At 44.6% G+C, this 26,059-nt stretch overlaps 1 protein-coding gene across 1 annotated transcript in view; it reads right to left on the bottom strand.

Annotated features, from left to right (window-relative positions):
* adgra1b (adhesion G protein-coupled receptor A1b) overlaps positions 1 to 26,059 on the bottom strand; it is a 1,141,355-nt gene that overhangs the window by 710,685 nt on the left and 404,611 nt on the right. Inside the window, exons 8-9 of the mRNA XM_085994744.1 lie at positions 19,979 to 20,143; positions 14,290 to 14,488 (exon numbers count right to left, since the gene is read on the bottom strand). Coding sequence (XP_085850870.1) covers positions 14,290 to 14,488; positions 19,979 to 20,143 — 364 coding nt within the window. The remainder of the gene's footprint in view (positions 1 to 14,289; positions 14,489 to 19,978; positions 20,144 to 26,059) is intronic.

Genomic DNA, 26,059 nt, shown 5'->3' with positions numbered 1-26,059 from the left:
CATTTATGACAGCTGCAGAAGTGGTGTGAAGGATCCAATGGTGCACTGGGGAGCCTCAGAGGTAAGAAAATGTTGGGAAAATAATTTTTAATGCATTTAGACTTTTCTGTAGGTAATAAGTTTTGAATTGGCTGTCTAGTGCCACCTTATTGGGAGAACCTCTCTCACCAGTGACAGATCACTTCTGTCACCTCACCTGCAGCTGCCATCTGTTCTAGCCTATGGAGGGAATCATTGGAGAGCCTGGTTGCAAGAGCTCACCTTTGTACAGTGATTGTCAGTGTTTGCAGCACCTCAATGCTGTCAAACATTGAGAAATGAGCTGTCAAAGAAAAATTGTGCATGGTTCCTTTAAGAAAACCGGCAGATGACGTGTCATCAAATGATGTCATCTGACCGGCTTCCTCTTAATTGGCTGGCAAACCCGCAGGGCGGGCTTAACAAGGCCAATCAACGTAAAATCACGTCCGTGGGCTGGATGCAATTGGGGGCGGAACTGGAAGCCAGAAACCAGCTGACCCGCTCACAAGTCGCATCCATTTGCAAAATTGCAGCCTTTAACATTGTTTTTCTCTCCGGCTGAGTATTTCCAGCATTTTCTATTTTTATTTCACATTGCCATAGCTGACTTAGGTATTATTAGTGCAAAAAGTAAAAAAAAAAAATGTTCCATCCCCTAGCATTGGTGCTCCTCACCTCAGTGAAGTGAGCGTATTGATGGGGAAGGGGGTGCTGGGGGGAGGTGGGAATAGGGCGTTATAAATTGTGGAATCCACATTGAAATGATCAGAGTTGGCACCACTGCATCGTTTGAGGGATCATTAATATGTTACCAAAAGCAGCAGCCTTTTTATGCATAGCAAGATTCTTCAAACAGCAATGAGATGAATAACCAGTTCATCTTTCTTTGAGGGAGGAATGTTGGCCAAGACATCTGGAGAACTCCCTACTCTTCGAACAGTGCCATTGGATTTTTAACATCCGAAACCCCAGAAAAGGCAGGTGGGGCCTTGTATTATGTTTCCTCTGAAGGATGGCACTTCTGACAATGCAGCAATCCCTCAGTAATGGCTCGGGGTGAATTTCCTCAGAGCCACACCTGTTCTGCTTCTGTAACTTTGTTGGAAGTATGGCAGAATTCCTGTTTACATATGTAAAAAGAGTTTCCACCGTTCTTCCGGTAAATTTACAGCAGCTCTGAGGAAGTTTTGGTCCTAGAGTATTAGCATGCACACCACATAAGAAAATGCAGGCAGAATGGGAAAGAAATCACTAGCCAGGTCCTTGACAGGTTTTACTGATGCACATCTGAATTGAGGGAAAACAATTCCTAAAGTGGATTTACTTAAATGGTTGTACTGATCTGATTGGATTATAAGACACTGGAAGTCAGATTCTGGTTAACTTGAGGGGTGCTAGAGTTAGTATAAGTAGGACTATTAGATTGTAACTCACGTTAATAAGAAATGAAACACATCTATTAACTGAATGATTTTTACCACAATCCACAAATTATAAAATCCCAAACCATTTCCAATTGATTTTTATACCATGCATCCCAACTAATTTGTTTAATACCACGAGCATTGCATCATTGTCAAATTTAAAAACAAACTTGGTGCATGCAATGCCACAAGGAGTAAGATGTGAATGCTCTCAAGTCCTGCAAAACAGTATAGTGCAAATTGCTTGCAATGTCTGAAAAGCCTTTGGGGTAGAAATTCATCTTTGCAGTTGTGCAAAACGGGCAGTATTGAATTGGCCACCGGCTATACGCCCTGCCCAATATTCAGTTCAATTGCCATCAATGGAGCCTCATATTGGCCGGGCGTACAACAGGCAGCCAATTTGATACTGCCTGCTTTGCGCTACCACTTAGGATGAATTTCTACCTTTTTCTTTCAACAGCACTAAACATATTTATACTTAATTTCGTAACCAAGTCCAACTTGTCGCGTAACAAACTATATAAAGTTAGCTCCTTGACATAAATGTTTGTTTTTGCCGAGACAACTGAAATCATGATGCACCGTCAGATACAAGTCACTGTATAAGATTTGTGCCTGAAAACTGCTGTTGCTGCCCCATTTGGAAGCTAATGGTGGGTCATTAAAGGTTTTTGAGAAGACTCATGCTTGTCCATTAACCCCCAATAATTGCTATTTTGACAGATATGTGCAAATCACATATGCTCCCAACACACAATGAGCTAGCCAATGGAGCATTCACAGTGATTGTATAGCTGAGCAGCTGTTAAATGGCTTAAGCAGCAATTCAAAACTCTACATTTGTACAGAATCATGGTAGCACACTGCTTTCAAATGTGAGATTTGTGAAAATGAAGTTCAGTTAGTGGCAATAAAAAGCAACAGCAAGTCAAAACCCATGTGCAATATTAATCCTTTACTACTTCTGAAACAGCTAACAAGCCACCTAACGGTTATAAATAATAACGTTTGATAATCTGGTTGGGGTGTGTAATTGTTGCAGAAGACAAGAGCTAATTTATCGTGAGGCCTGACAAGTGCTGCTTGGAACAGTAATGGGTCAACACAAACTAATTTTTGATGGGGGAGGAAAGCACCCCACAATGCAAAAAATGTGTGAAGCATGACAGACATGATATACAGGGTCAACCTTGGATGCGGCTTGTGGTGCGGAAGAAGGTGCAGAACATAAGGAAGAGAAAAAGACAAAGTCATAGCCAGGGCAAACATGCACATGGAAGAAAATAATAGCTGTAAAAGATGTATGGAAATAAATGCTGTCATGAGACAAAGAAATGTTAGTGAGGTTGTAGCTCATAATGCACTAGAAGTGCAAATGGCAGGGTTACACATGCCATGGTGAGAAAGAAAATGTAACATAGAAGACATTTCCATGTGATGCATCAATGGGGAGCATGCCCCACTATTCCTTTCTTTAAAGGCAAAGCCGATATCTAACATGAGGACACAGGTAGTGGACTTCATGATCTTACAAACCTCACTCCATAAGAGGAAGCAACTATTGATTGTTATGGAGGGAAAGGTTAGAAGGCATTGGACTTAGAGTGCAGCATCAAGACAGTAAGCTTAAGTTTATGTGCTGGATATAGTGCAAAGGTGTTTGAGGTAAATAACTTGTTACTGCAAAAATTATGACACTATGGGGTGTATTTTGATCTGTGCATAAGGTTTAACTCCGTGGATAAATACGAGGTTATCCACTTTGGTGTCAAAAACAGGAAGGCAGATTATTATCTGAATGGCAATAGATTGGGAGAAGGGGAAGTGCAACGAGACCTGGGTGTCCTTGTGCACCAGTCGCTGAAGGTAAGCATGCAGGTGCGGCAGGCGGTTAAGAAGGCAAATGGTATGTTGGCCTTCGTAGCAAGAGGGTTTGAGTACAGGAACAAGGATGTCTTGCTGCAGTTGTACAGGGCCTTGGTGAGACCACATCTTGAGTATTGTGTGCAGTTTTGGGCGCCTTATCTGAGGAACATAAGAACATAAGGAGTAGGAGCAGGAGCAACTGTCTATCTCCATTTTAAATTTATTTCATGTTGCAGCTTCCACAGCTCTCTGGGGTAGCAAATTCCATAGATTTACTACCCTCTGAGTGAAGAAGTTTCTCCTCATCTCAGTTTTGAAAGGGCAGCCCCTTATTCTTAGATTATGCCCCCTAGTTCTAGTCTCACCCATCAGTGGAAACATCCTCCCCGCATCCACCCGATCAAGCCCCCTCACAATCTTATATGTTTCGATAAGATCGCCTCTCATTCTTCTGAACTCCAATGAGTAGAGTCCCAACCTACTCAACCTTTCCTCATACGTCAACCCCCTCATCTCCGGAATCAACCGAGTGAACCTTCTCTGAACCGCCTCGAGAGCAAGTATATCTTTTCTTAAATTTGGAAACCAAAACTGCACGCAGTATTCCAGGTGTGGCCTCACCAATACCCTGTATAACTGCAGCAAGACTTCCCTGTTTTTATACTCCATCTCCCTTGCAATAAAAGCCAAGATTCCATTGGCCTTCCTGATCACCTGCTGCACCTGCATACTAACTTTTTGTGTTTCATGCACCAGGACCCCCAGGTCCCTTTGTACTGTAGCACTTTGCAGTTTCTCTCCATTTAGATAATAACTTGCTATTTGATTTTTTCTGCCAAAGTGCATAACCTCACACTTTCCAACATTATATTGCATCTGCCAAATCTCTGCCCACTCACTTAGCCTGTCTATGTCATTGTGCAGGTTTTTTATGTCCTCCTCACTCATTGCTTTCCCTTCTTGCCATGGAAGGAGTTCAGCGAAGATTCACCAGGCTGATACCTGGGATGGCAGGAATGATGTATGAGGAGAGATTGGGTCGATTGGGCTTGTACTCGCTGGAGTTTAGAAGAATGAGAGGGGATCTCATTGAAATTTATAAAATTCTGACAGGACTGGACAGACTAGATGCAGGAAGGATGTTCCCGATGGTTGGGGAGTCCAGAACCAGGGGTCACAGTCTAAGGATAAGGGGTAAGCCATTTAGGACAGCAATTAGGAGGAATTTCTTCACCCAGAGAGTGGTGAACCTGTGGAATTCTCTACCACAGAAGGCAGTAGAGGCCAATTCATTAATATATTCAAGAAGGAGTTGGATATATTTCTTAAGGCTAAAGGGATCAAGGAGTATGGGGAGAAAGCAGGGACTGGGTACTGAAATTGGATGATCAGCCATGATCGCATTGAATGGCGGAGCAGGCTCGAGGGGCCGAATGGCCTACTCCTGCTCCTATCTTCTATGTTTCTATGTTAACAAAGGAGACTGGAGAATGAGATGGAAGTAGTGGCATGTATCATATTAAGCATGTATTCTACAACTTGTTACATTAGCTTAAGCATACTGATTTTGTACAGCTACACAATATCCAAATGGATAAGTGTACTCATAACATAGTATCTGCTCTCTTCACAGACTAGAAAAACCCAGTACACCACCAACTGCACCTTAAAGAATACCAGAGCCGTGTGCACAAACTGTTGCCAGTCCTACTTGAAGAAAGCACCAGCAGAGATGCACACACTACAGGAGTACACTGAAGTTGATGAGGAAGTACTGGTAAGACACAAAGTAATGATGCAGAAGGAACAGCAGTAATGATGACTGAAGAGGGGCCAGCTAGTTTAGTGTGAAGGTCCAGCATGCTGGGTGCCTTTAATGAGTTACATGAGGATAGAAACTTTAAATGGCTTGTTTTGAAATGCAGACTAATACAGCTGCAGACCAGTATTGAGCAGCCACTTATCTCCTTGCACATGATATTGGAAGGTGGCCTGGACATTGTGATGGAGTCATCAGTCATCGTCCATATGAATGATATCACGGAATGCATAATAGTCTGCCAAAGAGTAAGTGGCAACATCAGTGGCATTTTCAGTGGAGACTTTACTTTTAAATGCGACAGGCGCAAGATGAGTATCTCTCATCATTGCCTTATTGGTGCTATGGTGGCTTGGTGAAATGCGGTCACGGATGGCTTCAAGTCACTTGGGATACAGGCAACTATGAATTGATTCCTCTGTGACCACCCAGATCAGTGGGCTTCACGAGGTGACACACTCCACCAGTGGCATGTCTGGAGTATGACAAGAGCAGTTGGCTGGCATTCATCACCAGCAGCTCTATCCCATCATGTATTCCTGTACAAGTGACAACTATTCTCTCTGAAATTAGATCAGTTCCAAACTCTGGAGATAAACTATAATGTTAGTGCTGCTGCAAAACGGGAAACGCTTTGCAGCAATACTAAAGTTGCAGTGTAAACACACCTTCACTGAAGCAAAGGAACACCTATACAGGCTCATATGTACGTCATTACAACTGCCTGAGCTTCATTGTAGACCTAGCAGTAGGAGAATAGATCAGGGCATCTTCGTCAGGACCACTGCTGGGAATTGGATTGTACAGAAACATACAATGCACAAAAGAGCCAAGTTTGAATGGTGCTGCTGCTTGCTTTTTAACTCTGGGCTTCATTGGTACAAGGCGATTATATTACTTGCTGTGCTGTTGTACTGTACCTGGGATCAAAATAGTTTAGCTGCACGGTGCATCCGAGAAGCAACTGCTTTAACCCTTTGAACATGTTCATGCAATTTCTGCTCTAATTTAAAACAGGTTTTTTCTCTCAACTTCCCCCCTATTATCTCACAATGCACTATTCCCGAAGCAGAAAGGGACAGACAATATTTTTCAATTCTCTGCCAATATCATTGCAGGACTAGCTGCTAGATGATGCATAGGGTTTAGCCAAGATAATTTCCTGCTCCAGTGCTGTGGGGAAATGTTTGGACTCATTGCAGAGTCTATGCAGATAGCACCACCAAGATTAGGAATTTGTCATGTGGGGACTTTAGGTCAAGCTATCCCCACAAAAAAAGAATTTAAAGAGCTTATTTTACAACAAGGCATTGATAGTGTTTGGCATATTTTTTAGTAACCATGCAATTCAAGTGTTTCAATGGCATATGAATAACCACACTATGCAACCAGCATTGCCAGGTATTAAAGGTGACTGGTGTCACAGTTTAGTTTCCTACAGTTAATATACAGTCAATGGCCGACAAGACATAGCAGCGACCATGTAAAAGCACTAAAGGTGATTCTAATAAAAGGGTGAGCGGTTCATGTCATTGGTTTGACTGCTATGAAAAATAATAGAAGCTTAGCAAGACAGAGATACATTTCCCTCTGAATTGGTATTCCTCAGGCCCTTATTCCATCCTGCTGGGATCTCCTAAGTCTTGCCCATGGATGGAGTAACCAGGCCTACACCGTAGTATGAGCAGACCTGGCGTACTGTTTTTAATGGGGCAGTTTAGGACATTTCCAGCTCTCCGCCTCATTTTTCTTTGGTTCCGCTCACTGGGTATCCCAGCGCATGTGGACCCCATAGACACTTAATGCTATGGGCTGCCCCTTGACCCTCGCTAATAGGAGAGTCTGCACGGGGTCCTGGGTGCATGCTGAAGACAGGCAGGTATGTTCCGATGTTTAATTTCAGTACTCTGCTCAGGATGATTTGAGACGAACAGCAACTAGAAGGCGGTGACCTCAGAAGCTCGACGGGCAAGCCCGAGATGCCTGCAGCTGCATTTAGAGTTTTTCAGGCAAAAGGCAAGTGGCCTGAGGGAGCAAAAATGCTTGCACTGTCTTCCTCATAGTGTCAGTGCACCAGAGATTAAATTGTCCTTTGCTTTGTGCTGCCCACAGTTCTTTCCAAATAGCCATTGTTTTTGGTCCCCAACACAAACTCCGTTCCCTAGCCATTGACTCCATCCCTCTCCTTAACATCTGTCTGAGGCTGAACCACACTGCTCGCAACCTTGGTGTCATATTTGACCCTGAAATGAGCTTCCGACCACATATCTGCAGCATAACTAAGACCGCCTGTTTCCACCTCCGTAATGTCGCCTGTCTCCGCCCTTGCCTCAGCTCATCCGCTGCTGAACCCCTCATCCATGTCTTTGTTACCTCTAGACTTGACTATTCCAATGCACTCCTGGCTGGTCTCCCGCATTCCACCCTACGTAAACTTGAGGTTATCCAAAACTCGGCTGCCCATGTCCTAACTCGCACCAAGTCCCATTCGGCCATCTCCCCTGTGCTTGCTGACCTACATTGGCTCCCGGATAAGCAGCACCTCGATTTCAAAATTCTCATCCTTGTTTTCAGATCCCGCCATGACCTCGCCCCTCCCTATCTCTGTAATCTCCTCCAGCTCCACAACCCCCCGAGATATCTGCGCTCCTCTAATTCTGCCCTCTTGAGCATCCCTGAATATAATCGCTCAACCATTGGCGGCCGTGCCTTCTGTTGCCTAGGCCCTAAGCTCTGGAATTCTCTGCCTAAACCTCTCCGCCTCTCTACCTCTCTTTCCTCCTTTAAGACGCTCCTTAAAACCTACCTCTTTTATCAAACTTTTGGTCACCTGCCCTAAATTTTCCTTATGTGGCTCGGTGTCAAATTTTTTGCCTTATTATACTCCTGTGCAGTGCCTTAGGACGTTTTACTATGTTAAAGGTGCTATATAAATACAAGTTGTTGTTGTTGTTGGTGGTGGTGGTGGTGGTGGGAGTGATAAAACCGACAGGCAGATTCATTGCTTTAACCAAGTTAAATTTCATTTTTATTACAGGAGTTATGGGACTTTCACTTGTATTCTGGGAATCATATTCTGCAATTTTGTCCATTTTTCAATTTAAGAAGATAATGGCCTAGAAATTCAGTATAGCCACTTTTGGGGCGGTAAAGTCGGGCGGTCGCTAAAGTTAGCGCCCACCGGAAAGTGCAGGTCAGTTCGCCGAAATTCAGTAGATTTGGCCAAGAGTTTGGGCGAGCGCTGAAACTGGCATTGCACTCCTATCTTTAGGCGCTAAGCCGGCGGTGCGGACTGATAACGCCGAGGCCGGGCGCAGTGCAGGTGCGGTCATGTTTTGATTGACAGCAGACACCCTGACGCCGGCCAGCTCTTAAAGGGGGAAGGGTCGACTTGGTCTGCAGCCACGCCCTGGATAGTGGAGCCCTGCAGCTAGGCCTGAACACTGCTGGTGGACCCAAATAGCGCCTGAAGCCATGGAGAAGGCCCGTGAACGAGCGCAGCGCTTCTCCCAGCATGCTTTGAGGGTGCTGGTTAGGGGGTTGGAAAGGTACAAAGAGATCTTGTGCCCAGACAGTGGCAAGAAGGCTCCCAGGAGGCAGTACAGGAGAGCCTGGAGGAAAATCGCCCACAGGGTGTCAGTCAACAGCGATGTCCCCAGGACTGGTGACCAACGCCGCAAGAAGTACAACGACCTCACTCGGATGGTCAAGGTGAGTACCCTTTCCAGTGTCCTCCTCATCCTTGCATGTGCACTTCACATTATGGGCAAAGGGACCTCAAAGGCCTAATGGCCAGCCCTCCTCCCGCAGCTATGGCACTGGCATGATCCTCAATAGCACTTTCTGCACTTAACACACTGGCCAAGCTATTCGACCATGGGAGGCAGTGCACACAACAACAGGCCACCACACTGGCCAAGCTATTCCACCATGGGAGGCAGTGCACACAACAACAGGCCACCACAATGTACTTAGAGGCCGTCCTTTCTCTTGCAGGCCAAGATGGCCCAGAATTTGAAGAGCCAGAATGTCACTGGGGGAGGCCGTGCCCAGTTCCAGGAGCTCAGTGAGCTGGAGGAGAGCGTGGCTCGACTCATGCGTGGCCGGGTGACTGGCCCTGTTGCCATTGGAGATGCCGACCCTGTGCTGCGACCCAATGGTAAGGACATGACCGTTTGGACCTCTCTCGTTCCCCTAGCGCATCAGATCTACATCCTTTGCCACTGTCCGACCAATGCGCTGAATGCCACCACTCATGCCTCCCTCGCTGACGCCCTGTCCTCACTCTAAAGCTACTCTTGTGCCTTCCTGCTTTCAGCTGGTGAGGAGGAGGTCCTTGAAGCTGAGAGTGCCAGTCCCTCGGAAGAGGAGGACGACGAGGACCAACAGGAAGGCGGCACATCGGGCGAAGCCTCATCCGCGCCAGGGGATGGCAATGGAGGGGAGACGTCTTGCCTGGAGGAGAGCCAGGGGGAAGTGCTGCAGGGGGGTGTAGTTCCTGGGCCCAGTGGCGTCCAGGCACGTGGGAAGGGTCGGGCAGAACGGCGGCCTTCTCCCCAGAGGGGGCAAGTGTTGCAGGGGAGGCCAGTTCCTGGGCCCAGTGGTGTCCAGGCACGTGGGAAGGGTCGGGCAGAACGGCGGCCTTCTCCCCAGAGGGGGCAAGTGTTGCAGGGGAGGCCAGTTCCTGGGCTCAGTGGCGTCCAGGCACGTGGGAAGGGTCGGGCAGAACGGCGGCCTTCTCCCCAGAGGGAGAGTCCGGCCTCCAGTCCGGAGACGGTCCTCGCCCAGGAGGTGCGCCTCCTAGATGAAATGTCCGCGGATTCTGAGTGCCGCCACAAGGAGTTCATGGGGGTTGTGGGACAGTTGCCTCAGGCCATTGAGTCCCTGGCTCATAGTGTGGCCGCTTTCGGGGACTCACAGGCCAGGGGTGTCGAACAACTCGCGGCAGCACAGGCCAGGGGCGTCGAACAACTCGCGGCAGCACAGGCCAGGGGTGTCGACCAACTCGCGGCAGCACAGGACAGGGGTGTCCAGCAACTCGCGGCAGCGCAGGACGCGAGTCGCGAGTTCATGAGTGGTGCCGTGCAGACACTCAGTGATCTGATGCGGGCACAGACCAGGGCAGTTCGGGCACTCACTTCTGCCACACTCGCTGTGTCGCGGAAGCATCGCCAGGGCACCCGCCGCCCTGCTGCAGCACAGCGGTCTGGCCTCCACCAGATTGCTGCGCTTGCTGCACTGCCAGCCCGGCCGAGTGCCAGTGTCTCTGGCGACCAGCGAGCGCCTGGCATCAGCCAGCTTGCCCCCATTGCTGCAGCCGCCACTGCAACTCCCCCAGCCAAGGTGCGACGAGCTGCTGCAGAGACTGATGCTGCCCAGCCACAGCTGCAGCAGTCAGCAGCCGGCCCCTCCAGGGCCGGTCCTTGTCTACGCCGACCCCCAAGGGCATCTGCCGTCACGCATTCTGCCCCTCAGGCGCCTTCCCCCAGCCTTGCAACACCCACAGGGCCCAGGTTGAGGCGGAGCAACAGGTCAGGCAGGGGCCGCACAAGGCTGCACAAGGACTCGCCCTCTCGGCACACCCAGTAGAGTGTGGTGGCAACGGTTTTTTTTATATGGGGGTGTTTGTGTTGTGGGGGGGGCTTATTTTGGTAAGGCCGAGGATGAAGGCCAATTGGATGGGCAAGTTTTGTTATTCCTCCCCAGGTTGTGGGAGTGAGATATTTTTGTGACTGTTTTTTGGGGGTCTTGTCTGTTTTTCTGTTTCATGTGGGAAGGGCCCTGAGTTTGTTAAATAAAGCTTTTTATTTATTCAGCTTGTCCAGGTGTCATGTTTCCAGTGGTTGTTGCGTTAAGCGGCTGAGGGCTTGCAGAGCGGCTGCATTCAGGTGTGTTCATTGCCACAAGCCATTCCCTGACAGGGGGCCTAGAAGTGTCGTTCAATAAGCCGCCGGCGGACGGCCCTTGGACCTTGTGGCTCCCTCCTGGGCTGGTACTCCTCCTCCTCCTCCTCCTCCTCATGGTCCTCCTGCTCATCCTCCTGAGGTGGTGGTCCAACGTGAGGTGGCAGTGCCCGAGTCCTGCGGATAGCCAGGTTGTGCAGCATGCAGCAAACGACGACGAACTGGGAGACTCTATCCGGCGAATACTGTAGAGATCCGCCGGAGCGATCCAGGCAGCGGAACCGTTGCTTGAGGACGCCAATCGTTTGCTCTATGATGTTCCTTGTGGCTTGATGGCTTTCGTTGTATGCCTCCTCCGCAGGGGTCCTGGGCGCGCGGAGCGGGGTCATGAGCCATGTACACAAAGGGTAGCCCTTGTCCCCAATAAGCCATCCCCTTGGTGGAGGCTGTGCCTCGAACATGTCAGCCACAGTAGTCTGGCGCAGTATAAATGCATCGTGGCTGCTTCCTGGAAAGCGGGCATTGACAGCTAGGATGCGCTGCCTGTGGTCACACACCAGCTGTACATTGAGGGAATGGTAGCCCTTCCGGTTGCGGTAATTCTCGGCATTGTCGATAGGTGCCAGCATAGCCACATGCGTGCAGTCCATGGCGCCCTGCACCATGGGGAAGTCCGCGATCCTGCCAAATCCGACTGCACGCTGCTCCTGCCTCTCTAGGGTCATGGGGAAGGAGATGAATTGGTGTCTCCTCGCGAAAAGGGCATCGGTGACCTGCCGGATGCAGCGATGCGCGGCGAACTGGGAGATGTTCGCTATGTCCCCAGCAGCGGCTTGGAAGGAGCCGCTTGCATAAAAGTTCAGAGCCACCGTGACCTTCACTTCCACCGAGAGAGACGTCCTGCACATCAGCTGTGGACGCAGATCTCTGTGAAGCAGCTGGCAGATCTCTGCAACCACCTCCCTTCTGAAGCGCAGCCTCTTAACACAATGCGCGGCAGTCATGGTGAGATAGGACACCTGCTGCCGGTATTCCCTGAGTGGGTAAGACCTACGTTGCTAACGCCTGATGGCCCCTCTGCGTCTAGGCATGGCTGGCCCTCTCACACAGCATCTGCGAGCCCTTCGCACATAATGCTGGAACTGAGGGTTGGAACCCCATACAGCCCCCATAATAAACTTGCAAACAATGAAATCACAATGATTCAAATTTCCAAGCTCTGGCCAGAAGCCAAAAATACCTCTCCTAAGTTGTCCCAAATCAGTAAGCTCTGTTCCTTGGTCTCTGTCCAGAAATCCAAAGCACTGAAGTCATTGCAGCAAAATGGCTGGGCTTTATAGGTCAGTGTAAGTGCCCTTTAATTAGCGCTCCCCGAGGCCCACAGGGCCTCTGTTGCGTTCCACTTCACAGTTCTTAACAGCGCCACGCCCACATTGGCCGGGCGCCACTGAATTTCCGGTTTGGGGCGCACAGTGTTGCACGACGAAATGACGTCATAAGCTGCGCGCGCAGCTGAGCGGGCGCAAACACTTTGCGCCGGCGCTAAATGTCAACTGAAGTTGGGCGTAGGCGCAGATCGCTCTGCGCCCGGGCGCTAAGTGCCTTGCGCTGCAAATCTACCCCTCTTATGGCGTTAGCGGCTGGCAAACGCAACTGAATTTCTAGGCCAATGATTTTTATTGGCTTACTTCAAATTGTTAACTAAATCATGCGTTGTAGAACTCCTGAAGAAAATGTTAAGGAATAACAAAGTGTAAGGGTATGGATCTAATGCTGTATTATGGCCAAGACCTTTGAGAGGGAAATTTTGTCACATAGCTGAATTGCAAGATTGGTAGCATTGAAATCTTTCAAATAAAAGGTCTACATTTTTCAATTTTAGTTTTTCTGTTTCTTTCTTTCAATCATCTTGCTGAGTTCCCAAGGACTAAAGGTCAGAAATCATCACAAAAGTACCAGTCTTCATTTATTCTTAGTTATTGGGAAGAAGATTCACTTTCTTGAAGAAGGGATTGCTTCCCACTTTTCATGTTCTGAAGCACTTCTCAGTCTCAGATAAAACATGGTTTGACTCAGTAGCAGTACTTTGCTCAAAGCTGCAAAAATTTCATTTGCACAAGTCCCTGCATTCTCCATGCAAATAACCCAAGCATCTGAGTGGCGAACTTCCCAAATTATTGGCAGGTTTTAACAAAACTCTCAACCACTGAGGAACAAAGCAAGCCTAGTGGGACACATTCACAGGTTTTAACTCAACCTAATAATCCCATTGGGGAATTGGCTTGGAGCCAGTCAGAACCCTTGTTTAAACCAAATTAAAGTGATCAAGAACATAACAGATATGGAAAAGTCATTTTTGTTTTTCTGTTTAATAGCATTAAAATGATTAATGCAACAGTATGAAATACTTAAGTCGACTTTATATAAAACTTTTCAGGAGGACAACAGTATTTCTGCATCCAAACAAAACTGGAGTAAGTTTAGAATTATTTGGTTTACTGTGACAATACTATTAAGAAGGGTGCTGCACAATACCTGAATTATACTTTGTAACATTCTACATTCATGATATCTGCACGTGTTCATAGGAAGGACATGCATTATTTGAAGCTGAATCAATCTTTTAAAGGAAAATAGTTAGCATAATGTTTTGAATAATGCCTGCCAATCACGTTTGAACTTTTGCACTTTCAAGTTGAAGTAAGCCAGGAATGGCCCATTTTCCCACTTTTTGCACCTACTGGTGGATTCCCAGTTAGATATTGCAGTGAGGTGCTCCCCGCTTTGTTAAACCTTAACGCTAGTCTTACAAGAGTACTCCCTACTGGGTTAGTGTGAATTTTCCATATCCTACGCTAGTCACTCGTATGATTGGCTCCTAATCTACTGCTAATCAATGCAAAATTATCAAAGTATAAGGGATAAGTTGTATATTTTTTATCTATTACATATACATTCCAGGGTGCATTTCTTTGCACCATGTAAGCAATAACGAGATTGTATACATTAGCTGATGTCCCCCTGTAAACCCCTGCAAATAAGGACCTGGATTGAAAGTGTGCAATAAACTAATTTTACTCAGAACTCTTGCAGCTAGTAGAGAAGGATGTTCATCATTGGGGTCTCAAATATAGGTCCAAGAGGTAAAATAAGTTTTTTTTAATGCATTGTACCATCTAATCAGTCAACAGTCCTATTTCTGAATATTCTGTTAAGAACGCAGCAGTTCTTGATTACAGTGATAAACTCTTACTTGGCTGAATGCATGAAGGACTCTTGTAACTTCATTTGCATAAGCACACTCAGTGTAATTCCCTTCTGTCCAGCGTCCAGTTCGATCACATTTACGCCAGGCTTTCCTCTGCCGATGGTCTCCATAATAAGGTACAGATCCGAATGGATACCGAATACAGGCATAGTATGCTGTGATACCAGCCAGTGTTCTAGGCCATCTATAGAAAAGTGAAGGTGGTAAGGTAAATAAAATGTTTTAAAAATACTTAGATAGTTGTTACAGAAAGGACTTTTCAAATAACTTTGTCGGATAGGCTTTAGAAGATAGCCTTTTCAGCGTTATCCTTTCTATTTTTTCAAATTTAAAAGTATTAATAATTCCAGTTATAACTATTGGCTATAGTAGTGTAATGGTTATGGTACTAGGTTTTTAATAGCATTGGGGAATGGCCCTGGAGTTTGACAACACACTGATGAGGCTGATAGCATTTGGCAACATGGGGGTGGGGGGGGGGAGCGTCCTTTGATCTGGTATGTCCATGAAAGGGGTACCTGGGGTTTGACAGAACTATGAAACTAAAACCTAATATCTCAGCAGGAAGGGCTGTAATTTAGAGTGGAAACCAAATCCACTAGGTTTCCACTCCACGTAAGAAATGTCACAAATTACAGTCCAGATGGGATGGGAACTGCTTAAACTGCTTATTACACCCACAGCTGGCCTTGGGAGCTTGCCTGAAGGTATTTCCGGGCTACACCAGGAATTCCACTCAGATCAACACCTTGTAGTCCCAGGAAATCCTACACCTGTTGAGAGCAGGCATAGATCCCATACTGGGCTTTAAGAAGGCTGCAAGAATGCAGGAACGAATGGTAGTCAATTGCGGAAAGAATGGTAATCAACCCAGAAAGACTGATTACCTTTAAAAAATTGGCTCTTTGCTCCCTAAGGAAGATTCCTAGAATTATGTCTGCCATTTTTCTTTAGCCCTTCCTAGGATTTGGGTCTCCCGTCAGAGCAGCAGGTTTTTCCATTTGATTGGGGATGGGGTCAGCAGATTGACAAAGCAGTGGCCAGAGCCGCCCTCCACTCCCACCTCACTAATGTCCCCTTGTGAGTCCAGAGAATTTTGGTCTTTCACTCTCTCGCAGCTTAATAGAACACAAACAAAAGTCAGAACAGGTGATTTTGATAGATCAGCTAGTCTTCTCCAGTTTGTCAGTTTTGTATGCTTGCACAACTATATATTTAAAAAAAAAGGAAACCTCTTCTGCTTTGACTAAGTATGGCATTTATTGCCTGTTGGAATGTTTTCATTTATTCTGTTGAGAGCAGCGGAGCTGAACAACTTTTCAATTTTCTGAATAAAATTGACAAAATATAGAGATGTTCATTAAAGGGTTAATGGACCTACTCCCGTTTATAGCAGATTCAAATCGGCCTGTACCAAGTTCCAGAGCTAAAGGCAAACACAATTACAAGGGCCTGAAAGTCATGATTCACTTGAATTTCCTTATTTTTTTCCGCATTGTCTGCAGTTTCTACAAATATTAACTAGTGTTGCCAATGAAGTCTTTAAGGGAACTTGTTTGGTTTGATGGTGTCTTCTTTGACTACCGTTCATTAACTTTAGCACACTTTAAGAATGCTCTACTAGTGAATGAACTAGCAGAAAGTAAAGGTTTGCACCAACTATTTCTTTTTGCTGACGTTGACTCTTAATAAAATCCAGTACAATAAATCCTTCTGAAGGACAACCTTTTGACAAACAAGTTATTCTCGAGATCGATCCACTGTGCAGATATTCTTTGTGTACAACACTGTTCTAAACATGTTACACTGATTTAACACTGAGTACTGTTCCTGATTTTGAAGATAGTTTGATACCAAAAGACCTGCTATAAATTTTGGTGAAAAAGCAATATATATTGTTTAGAAGGAATCCACTATACACTGTGTACAACACATTGGCTGTGTTACCGACTGCTTTTTCTGTTTTGGCAAACAACTGGAGAAAATGATTGTATCAGGATAGAGTCATTTTAATTAAATAAACCATAGTGGAGCAGTTATTTTCTTACCACAGGGACTCTGGTTTATATTGCATCAGCTCTCTGCCTTCCTGTGCCTTTTATTTCCCATTGACCTCAGTTCCTTCACCAAACTGTGTTTATGTCACAAAAGTTCTCATTGCACACTTTGTTTCATCTGTAGTGAAGCCAATTCTGCAAGCTTTCTTTTTATATATTGAAATTAATACCCTCGCTTCACTTTTAATATGCATTTCTTTCACAGGATGGAAATAAGAAGGCAAGATAAACAAAGTGTTAGATAGTCTTTGATGGAATTTATTTTCCTCAAATTTACCAGAATGTTCAGTGTATTGATTATAGCAGTTATACACATACCATCTCTAGGTTTGCAGGTTATATAAAGACCTGCAAGGCATTGCAGTTTACAGCTTTAACAGTAGGTACTGATTCTGGTCAGTGATGGCATTAAGCCAATTGTTCCCACACTACACTTCCTCCCTTAACAAGGTAAAATCATGCACGTGATATTACTACAGAAGATCTGAAAAAGGCAGCTTGTTCCATTTTTTTTACCAGCAAAAATGTATTACTTAGTGTTACTAGCCATCATTTTTTTCCAAGCTATCTAATAATATTTTATAGTGGATTTGGATCCATCACCTGGACAGAAATTCCACACCATCCCAGCCCTACTTACAAATAATAGACACATGCATTTATTTGCAATAGATTCTACTGATCCTTTCTCAATATTCTCAGCTTAAAAGATATTAATCATGGTGCACCATATTTAAATGTAGGAATTTCTTAACTAGAATGTTGCTTAACTAGACTCTGGATCCAAAATATTTTCAAGATTCTTCTAATTTCCTCCTGTCACTTGATTACAGACTATTGTGTGTAAATATCCCACATTTTAATATGATCTTTCACCACTACAGTTCATTGCTTTACTCAGCTTATTAATAAGTTATATTCATCTTTGCATACTTTTCCTCTCGAATTGCTCCAACATAGTGCTGTAGTTAGTGCCTCATCCCAACTCTTTCCATTAATGCAAAGATTCCCAAAGACTCTGTCTTCTCTGCAATGCTGTTCCTTTTTCATGTCAGTGACCTCCACATCATAAAGCTCTATCTATTCTTTCACCTATTGTTCTGCTCTATGTTTACCAGCTCCCTTCAGAGCACATGGCATTAGTATAAACATGTTCTCTCAATGCAATGACTGAAAAAGCATATCTAATTTCCTCTGTGATCTTCAAGGGGCAATAGAATGGAAGTCTTCTTTTCAATTCTTCAAAAAAGTCATGCCTCTTACAGATCTTCCCAACAATGTTCATCCATCAACATGCTGCCTTCGCTGTCTCCGCAGACCTCAATTGGAACTCCCACATTTACTCCATTGTTAAAAATGCTCAAAAAGTTTGGTTTCCTCCTTCATGGCACACATTTTTCCCTTCAATAACTCGTAACTCTTTATAAAACCCAAGCCCATCCAAGATTACAGTATAGCACCCAAATATGAGAGGCTCTAATATCTCCTTTGCACAGTCATCCATTAAGGGATCCCTCTATCTCTCTCTATTAAAATGGTTCTTATCATTTCTCTATTTTATAAATACTACTTATTCCTTCCCTGAAATTTTTACTCTTGTTCCTTCTAAGTTCCAAATAGCCTATCCAACATGTTCTTTCTCCTCCCTACATCCCTAGTATGTTAAAATCATGGCTTCTCACAGCATTCTTTCCCAGCTCCTCATCTCACCCAGTATTTCTTTCCTCCTGGAATCTTCAGGCTATTCGCCTGGTCACTACTTCCTGATTTAGCTCATCTCTTTTACTCTTTTCATCTTAGTGGCACCTGCATGTTGGCTTTGACCCTTCATGTTGATTTTTAAATATGAAAGTAAATCAATTTCTGTTGTGATGTACCAGTTTTTCCAATATTTTCACAATGTGAATGTATCATTTAGCATGTGCTTTGTGGTATGGTTCCCTGCTGTGATCATTTGTTTATTTTCTAGTAAATTGCCTGTAACTGTCATCTTCTGTACATGATCCAGATGAATGTTTTTAATTTTTTTTTTTAAGTTTTACTCATTTCTAGAGTTATTTCTTCCTCATTCTTTTATATGACTTCTTTGCGACTATATGTTATGTACAAATGCATTACAGCTTGGTGCGATATTGATTTAACAATTTCATCTTAATTTGACCTTAACCAATGGAATCTGAGAATTGGTGTCCAAGTGTATGGAGAAAAGGCAGTGATGATAACCTCAAAGGCTTTCCAAATGTTCTAATATCAGTATCTGGATCTATGATGTTGATACATCTGACAATCTATAGTTCAACACTATGGAAGTTTTTTTTTTAAAGAGTGCTCTGGTCAGACTGCATCTTGTGTACTGTGTCCAGTTGTAGTCAGCACGACACAAGGGAAAAACTTAATCCATGGAAGCAGTTCACAAAAAAGCCAGGAGACTGATCCCTGGCATCAGAGGATTGAGTTGAAAGACTACAGAAGCTTGGCCTTTTCATCCTTGAGAGGAGGTAATGTTATAGAGCTAGAAAAGATAGTAAACATTATAGAAAATGTGGATCCACAACACAACCTCAAACTGAACTCAGTAGGACAAGGAAGCACATGTTTAGATGTCAGCCTTGGCTCAGTGGTAGCAGTCTCACCTCTGATTCAGAAGGTCATGGGTTCAAGTCCCACTCCAGAGGTGAGCACATAATCTAGGCTGACACTTCAGTGCAGTACTGAGGGAATGCTGCATTGTTGGAGGTGCTGTCTTTTTGATGAGGGACATTAACCTGAAGTCCCATCTGCTCTTTCAGGTGGACATAAAAGATCCCATGGCACTATTTGAAGAAACAGTTGGATATTGTGATGGTGGGGAGGGGACAACTGTAATGTCTTTCTGGATAGATGAGCTAAGATGGGCCAAAAACATTCCTCATATGTATCTATCTTGTAATCACAACGGCAATGTATACTGTAAGGGTATTTGCCATATATTACTCTGCTGAACTCAGATAGGAAGCTAACAGTGAAGGAGAGCACACAGCCTCTTGAGGCAAGTGTAAGAACATACACATTGATGTTATTTCCCACCTGAATTCCTCCTTTGAAAATCTTGTAAATTATTAATTTAACAGATTTTGCTTTTAATTTCAGTTTTTAATCTCAGGTGGGAGATGTTGTGGTGGAAAATGGAACACTTTCCACTTCAGACACCCAAAGGCAAAACTTACCAATCCCATGCTTAAAGGGAGCACAGGTTGAAGAATTAGTGCTAGTGTGTGGCCACTCTTAGCAACATCACCAATCTTGTGCCATTATGGTCAGTTTTGTGCTGTGAGACTGTACCCACTAAGAACAGGGTTGACACTTTCCAATATCATTTCACTTTATAGCCAGAACAGACTTTCATCCCATCAGGATGGATTTGAACCCAAGTCCTGAAGTGTTTAACCCACTACATCACTAGTCCCCCTAACTAATGAATTAAATTAGCAATGTGCAATATTTTATAACAAAATATTTATAACTGCAACTTTGCATTGAGAATTTTGTTCTGTGGCAACCTAGCAGGGCATTTTTGTTTTCATTTTTGGAATCCATATTATAATTGTTCCACGCTTATGGCTATATCCAAGACATACCTGAAGTCTCCTTTATTGTTGGTGATCCGCTCTGCAGAACAGTACGGTGCAGCAGTTTCTAGCACCACAATCTCTACCTTCTTGGTGCTGTTGCCATGGGAGGTAGTGATTAGGCACTCCCATTCTCCTGTTGCAGCAACATCAATGTTGGACAGGATCAGTTCGCTGTGTAGAAAAAAAAGATAAGATATCTTGATGCACTGGTCGTTTGGAGATTTTAGGTTGGTTTTGACAATCAGGGCAGGGAGTGGGGGGGGGGTGGTCAATATGTTTTTTTGGAATGTACTTTAGCTACTAGCGCTCAGTTTAATTAGTGTCCTTGAAGCTTTTAAAACTTGTAAGCTATCAATTATATCACAACTTCAAACATTTTCTGTGCATTCCCAATGATTAGTTTGTAAAGTAAAAATAGTTAACTGCATAACATCATTGAACATTGCTTTATTTATGACTTGCTGTGAGTGAATTATACACCACAGTCTTGCTGTTTTTATTCTGGTGAAGAGATGCCACTGCAATTTTCAAAGGGCTAAAGACTGTAATTGTTTAGCCCAGTAGGGGCTAAGTTAAACAGGAACTATATACAGAAGCACAAGTTTAAACATACCTATTAATCAAATGCAGATTGAGCAATAATTCTGGCTGCTATTTCACTCTAGCCAGAATATATTATACCACAAAACAGATTTATGGTAGCATTATCAGTTCAAAATATTGCATATAGTTTTATAGGACTAAATTTTCACCATCTATATAGGATCACGTAGAATGAAATATAATACAATATATTTATTTTTACTGCATCTTATCGAATATAGCAGCACCCTAAATTCCTCCCATAATTTTCTTTCCTTCCAGATCATATTCAGTCAGAAAATCTATGCTCTTCATTATTTCACAGCCTTCTTGTGTGTGTGTATGTGATCAGCCAACAAAACTTGTATTTATATAGCGCCTTTAACATAGTAAAACATCCAAAGGTGCTTCACAGGAGCAATTATCAAAAAAACTTTAACATCGAGCCACATAAGGAGATATTAGGACAGGTGACCAAATGCTTCGTCAAAGAGCTAGGTTTTAAGGAGCATCTTGTAAGATATTTATATATATGTATATAAATTCAAGTGTAGCCATTGACCAAATAATATTACCCATAATTACTCCTGGGTAACTAGAACTTGTTCAAAATGTAGCTGCAGACAGTTCAAAAGCAGTTCTGACTAAGTTTTGATAACAAACAGCCACAGACTGCAAGTGAAGGTCAGATCATTAAATTGCTAAGAAAACATATTATAATGCTGTTAGAACTTAGAATTCACTTAACAAAACTAATTTCAATAATATTTAAAGAATAATTAGTATAAATTTCAATAAATGAGAGGGATTATGGAAGTTAAGGTATTTATCTGGTAGATTAAAGTGAGATAGTCTGGATACATCAAGACTAGTGAAACAGCGCTGAAATGATCTGGGCCCTTGGTATAAAGGCCTTGTACTGCTTGAGGCATGAAATGAAAGAGGTATGGTAAATTCCAATGGGGTGAAAAGCTATAAACAAGATAACACAACAGCAGAACAGGGTTAATGGAAATGTACTGGAAAAGAAGTGGTCAGGTTACTAGCCTTAACCTGAGTGACAATGGTATTTTGACCATTAGAACCAATTAAAAAAGGTGATTTTGTTAAAGACCATATATGGACACTGGCCAACCAAACTGTTGATAAGGAATGGGTTAAAACCTCAAGATTCAAAGAACAGTTTCACACAGAGTTTTGCTGCGAAGATAAGGAACAGACCTGCGACGACGTTGCCTGTGTCCGAAGAGCTCCAGAAACCAAGGCCTGCGAGCTATTCGTTACTATCGCCTAATGTTAGGTATTGATTACGCTGTAAGCTTAATAAATCTGATCTATTGCTCAAACATACTGGCTGCTGCCTATGTGTGTCTTGTCCAAGAATTCTGAGTGCTCATTACTGACTGACTCACAATCTTAAAAGAGATAGAGGTGGAGAGGTTTATGGAGGGGATCCCAGAGCTTAGGGCCTCGGCAGCTGAAAGCATAGCCGCCAATGGTGAAACAAGGAAAATAAGGATGAGAATTTTTAAATCGAGGTGTTACCAGACCGGATACCAATGTAGGTCAACTTGGACAAGTTGAGCCCAGAGAGCCAAGAATAAAGCCTCAATTGAGGCAAGTCAGGTGATAGAAATTTGCCCCGTCTCTAAAAGGAAGATCCTCATAACTACTCAGTGCTACCAGCAAGAAGAGAGGAAAACCTGATAAAAAGTTTATCTAACTGAAGCAATCAAAACCTGGTGACAAAATTAGGAGAACACACTATTTTGAATAGTTTGCTTTCCGAGAATTGAAGTTCGATGATAATTATTCTATTTTTTTTAATAGTCAATCACAATGGACTTATAATAATTATCCTTGAATATTTTTTTACAGCTAACAAGGCCCTGTGGAATGCACAATGTTATGCTAAATGGCTCAATGAAAAATGGAAAAATCCAGGAGGCATTCCACTTCCACGTACACAACTGTCTAACTTCCGATGAGTGTTTACAACTCCTTTACAAACCCTGCAATCCTCAGTCCTCAAAAGCTACTCGCTGCACAAAGTATTTCTATTTTAGTTTACATTGTGATTTTACCATTAAATGAAGGTGGTGAAGGCAGAGCTTTATACAACAGCCACTGCTACAATTCAGACTTTCTCTCAACCCTCTTCATTCATGGCCACAGCTAAATTCAGTGTTCATAGACACCATCAGTGTTATGAACAAGAACGTACAGCTTTATGTGTGCCCTAAATGGAAGTAGTGTTTTTTTTTATTTGTTCATGGGATGTGGGTGTCGCTGGCAAGGCCAGCATTTATTGCCCATCCCTAATTTCCCTTGAGAAGGTGATGGTGAGCTGTCATCTTGAACTGTTGCAGTCCGTATGGTGAAGGTACTCTCACAGTGCTGTTAGGGAGGGAGTTCCAGGATTTTGAGCCAGTGACGATGAAGGAATAGTGTGTAACTTGGAGGGGAACTTGGAGGTGATGGTGTTCCCGTGCGCTTGCTGCCCTTGTCCTTCTAGGTGGTAGAGGTCGCAAGTCTTGGCGAGTTGCTTCAGTGCATTTTGTAGCTGGTACACACTGCAGCCATGGTACGCTGGTGGTGGAGGGAGTGAATATTTAAGGTGGTGGATGGGGTGCCAATCAAGTGGGCTGCTTTGTCCTGGATGGTGTCGAGCTTCTCGAGTGTTGTTGGAGCTGCACTCATCCAGGCAAGTAGAGAGTATTCCATCACACTCCTGACTTGTGTCTTGTAGATGGTGGAAAGTCTTTGGGGAGTAAGGAGGTGAGACACTCACTGCAGAATACCCAGCCTCTGACCTGCTCTTGTAGCCCCATTATTTATGCGGCTAGTCCAGTTAAGTTTCTGGTCAATGGTAATCCCCAGAATGTTGATGGTGGGGGATTCAGCGATGGTAATGCCATTGAATGTCAAGCGGCGGTGGTTAAACTCTCGCTTGTTGGAGATAGTCATTACCTGGAATTTGTGTGGCACGAATGTTACTTGCCACTTATCAGCCCAAGCCTGGATGTCATCCAGGTCTTGCTGCATGCAGGCATGGACTGCTTCATTTTCTGAGGAGTTGCAAATGGAACTGAACACATCAGCGAATATCCCCACTTTTGAACTTATGATGGAGGGATGGTCATTTAATGAATTAGCTGAAGATGGTTGGGCCTAGGGCACTGCCCTGAGGAACTCCTGCAGCGATGTCCTGGGGCTGAGATGATTGACCTCCAACAACCACAACCATCTTCCTTTGTGCTAGGTATGACTCCAGCCAGTGGAGAGTTTTCCCCCTGATTCACATTGAATTCAATTTTACTAGGGGCTCCTTGATGCCACACTCGGTCAAATGTTGCCTTGATGTCAAGGGCAGTCACTCTGACCTCACCTCTGGAATTCAGCTCTTTTGTTCATGTTTGGACCAAGGCTGTAATGCGGTCTGGAGCCTAGTGGTCCTGGTGGAACCCAAACTGAGAATCGGTGAGAAGGTTGTTGGTAAGTAAGTGCCGCTTGATAGCACTGTCAACGACACCTTCCATAACTTTGCTGATGATTGAGAGTAGACTGATTGGGCGGTAATTGGCTGGATTGGATTTGTCCTGCTTTTTGTGGACAGGACATACCTGAGCAGTTTTCCACATTTGCTGAATAGATGCCAGTGTTGTAGCAGTGCTGGAACAGCTTGGCTAGAGGTGCGGCTAGTTCTGGAGCACAAGTCTTCAGCATGATAGCTGGGATGTTGTCGGGGCCCATACCCTTTGTATCCAGTGCACTCAGCCATTTCTTGCTATCACGTGGAGTGAATCAAATTGGCTGAAGGCTGGCTTCTGTGATGGTGGGGACCTCAGGAGGAGGCCAATATGGGTCATCCACTCGGCACTTCTGGCTGAAGATGGTTGCAAATGCTTCAGCCTTGTCTTTTGCACTCGCGTGCTGGGCTCTGCCATTATTGAGGATGGGGATATTCATGGAGCCTCCTCCTCCCGTTAGTTGTTTAATTGTCCATTACCATTCATGACTGGATGTGGCAGGACTGCAGAGTTTTGATCTGATCCATTGATTGTGGGATCGCTTAGCTCTGTCTATAGCATGCTGCTTCCACTGTTTAGCATGCATGTAGTCCTGTGTTGCCGTTTCCCCAGGTTGGCACCTCATTTTTAGGTATGTCTGATGCTGCTCCTGGCATGCTCTTCTGCACTCCTCATTGAACCAGGGTTGGTCCCCTGGCTTGATGGTAATGGCAGAGTGAGGGATATGCTGGGCCATGAGATTACAGATTGTGGTGGAATACAATTCTGCTGCTGCTGATGGCACACAGCACCTCATGGATGCCCAGTTTTGAGCTGCTAGATCTGTTCTGAATCTATCCCATTTAGCACGGTGGTAGTGCCACACAACACAATGGAGGGTGTCCTCAGTGTGAAGACGGGACTTCGTCTTCACAAGGACTGTGCGGTGGTCACTCCGACCAATGCTGTCATGGACAGATGCATCTGCGACAGGTAAATTGGTGAGGACGAGGTCAAGTAGGTTTTTTCCTCGTGTTGGTTCTCTCACCACCTGCTGCAGGCCCAGACTTGCAGCTGTGTCCTTCAGGACTCGACCAGCTCAGTCAGTAGTGGCGCTACCAAGCCACACTTGATGATAGACATTGAAGCCCCCCACCCAGAGTACATTCTATGCCTTTGCCACCCTCAGTGCTTCTTCCAAGTGGTGTTCAACATGGAGGAGTACTGATTCATCAGATGAGGGAGGGCAGTTGGTGGTAATCAGCAGGAAGTTTCCTTTCCCATGCTTGACCTGAAGCCATAAGACTTCATGGGGTTCGGAGTCAATGTTGAGGACTCCCAGGGCTACTCTCTCCCGACTGTATACCACTGTGCCGCCACCTCTGGTGGGTCTGTCCTGCCGGTGGGACAGGACATACCCAGGGATAGTGATGGAGGAGTCTGGGACATTGGCTGAAAGGTATGATTCTGTGAGTATGACTATGTCAGGCTGTTGCTTGACAAGTCTGTGGGACAGCTTTGTTATAGGATTAACACTTACCCTGCTATTGAGTTATTTCACACCAAAGATTTTTTATAAAGGAAGGGCAGATAAGGCAGCTTCCACTCAGGATGACAGCCCATCTATCTAACCCAGGCAGCCGGCTTAAACGATTGAAGAAGTGCCAGCAGCCACTGCATTCTTCAACGTGGGCATCAGCTGTCGCAGAGCCATCTCATGACTAAGAGGTACAGGATCACTTGCATTTTTGAGGCTTCCACTGAACAGCAACAGTGTGCGTCTCCCTCCAAGGTAAGACTTGGATGCAGGAAAGGGCTAGGAAATAGTAGACATGCTCAATATAGGATCACCAAAGGGAAGCAACATAATTATCATGTGTGACACAATCACATTTCATTTGTAGGTAAATAAATTTGGTCCACTTGATTTCACCTTGGTCCAAAACAGCTTTGTTGAGAAGGGCCACATTAAGGTCCTGTTGTACACTTGCTCTTC

The sequence above is a fragment of the Somniosus microcephalus genome, chromosome 8 (assembly GCF_052327205.1).
Source record: "Somniosus microcephalus isolate GS21.2 chromosome 8, FLI_Smic_1.0, whole genome shotgun sequence".
Taxonomy (NCBI): domain Eukaryota; kingdom Metazoa; phylum Chordata; class Chondrichthyes; order Squaliformes; family Somniosidae; genus Somniosus; species Somniosus microcephalus.
The sequence above is the reverse complement of the archived record's forward strand: the minus strand, read 5'-3'. Positions and strand labels throughout refer to the sequence as shown.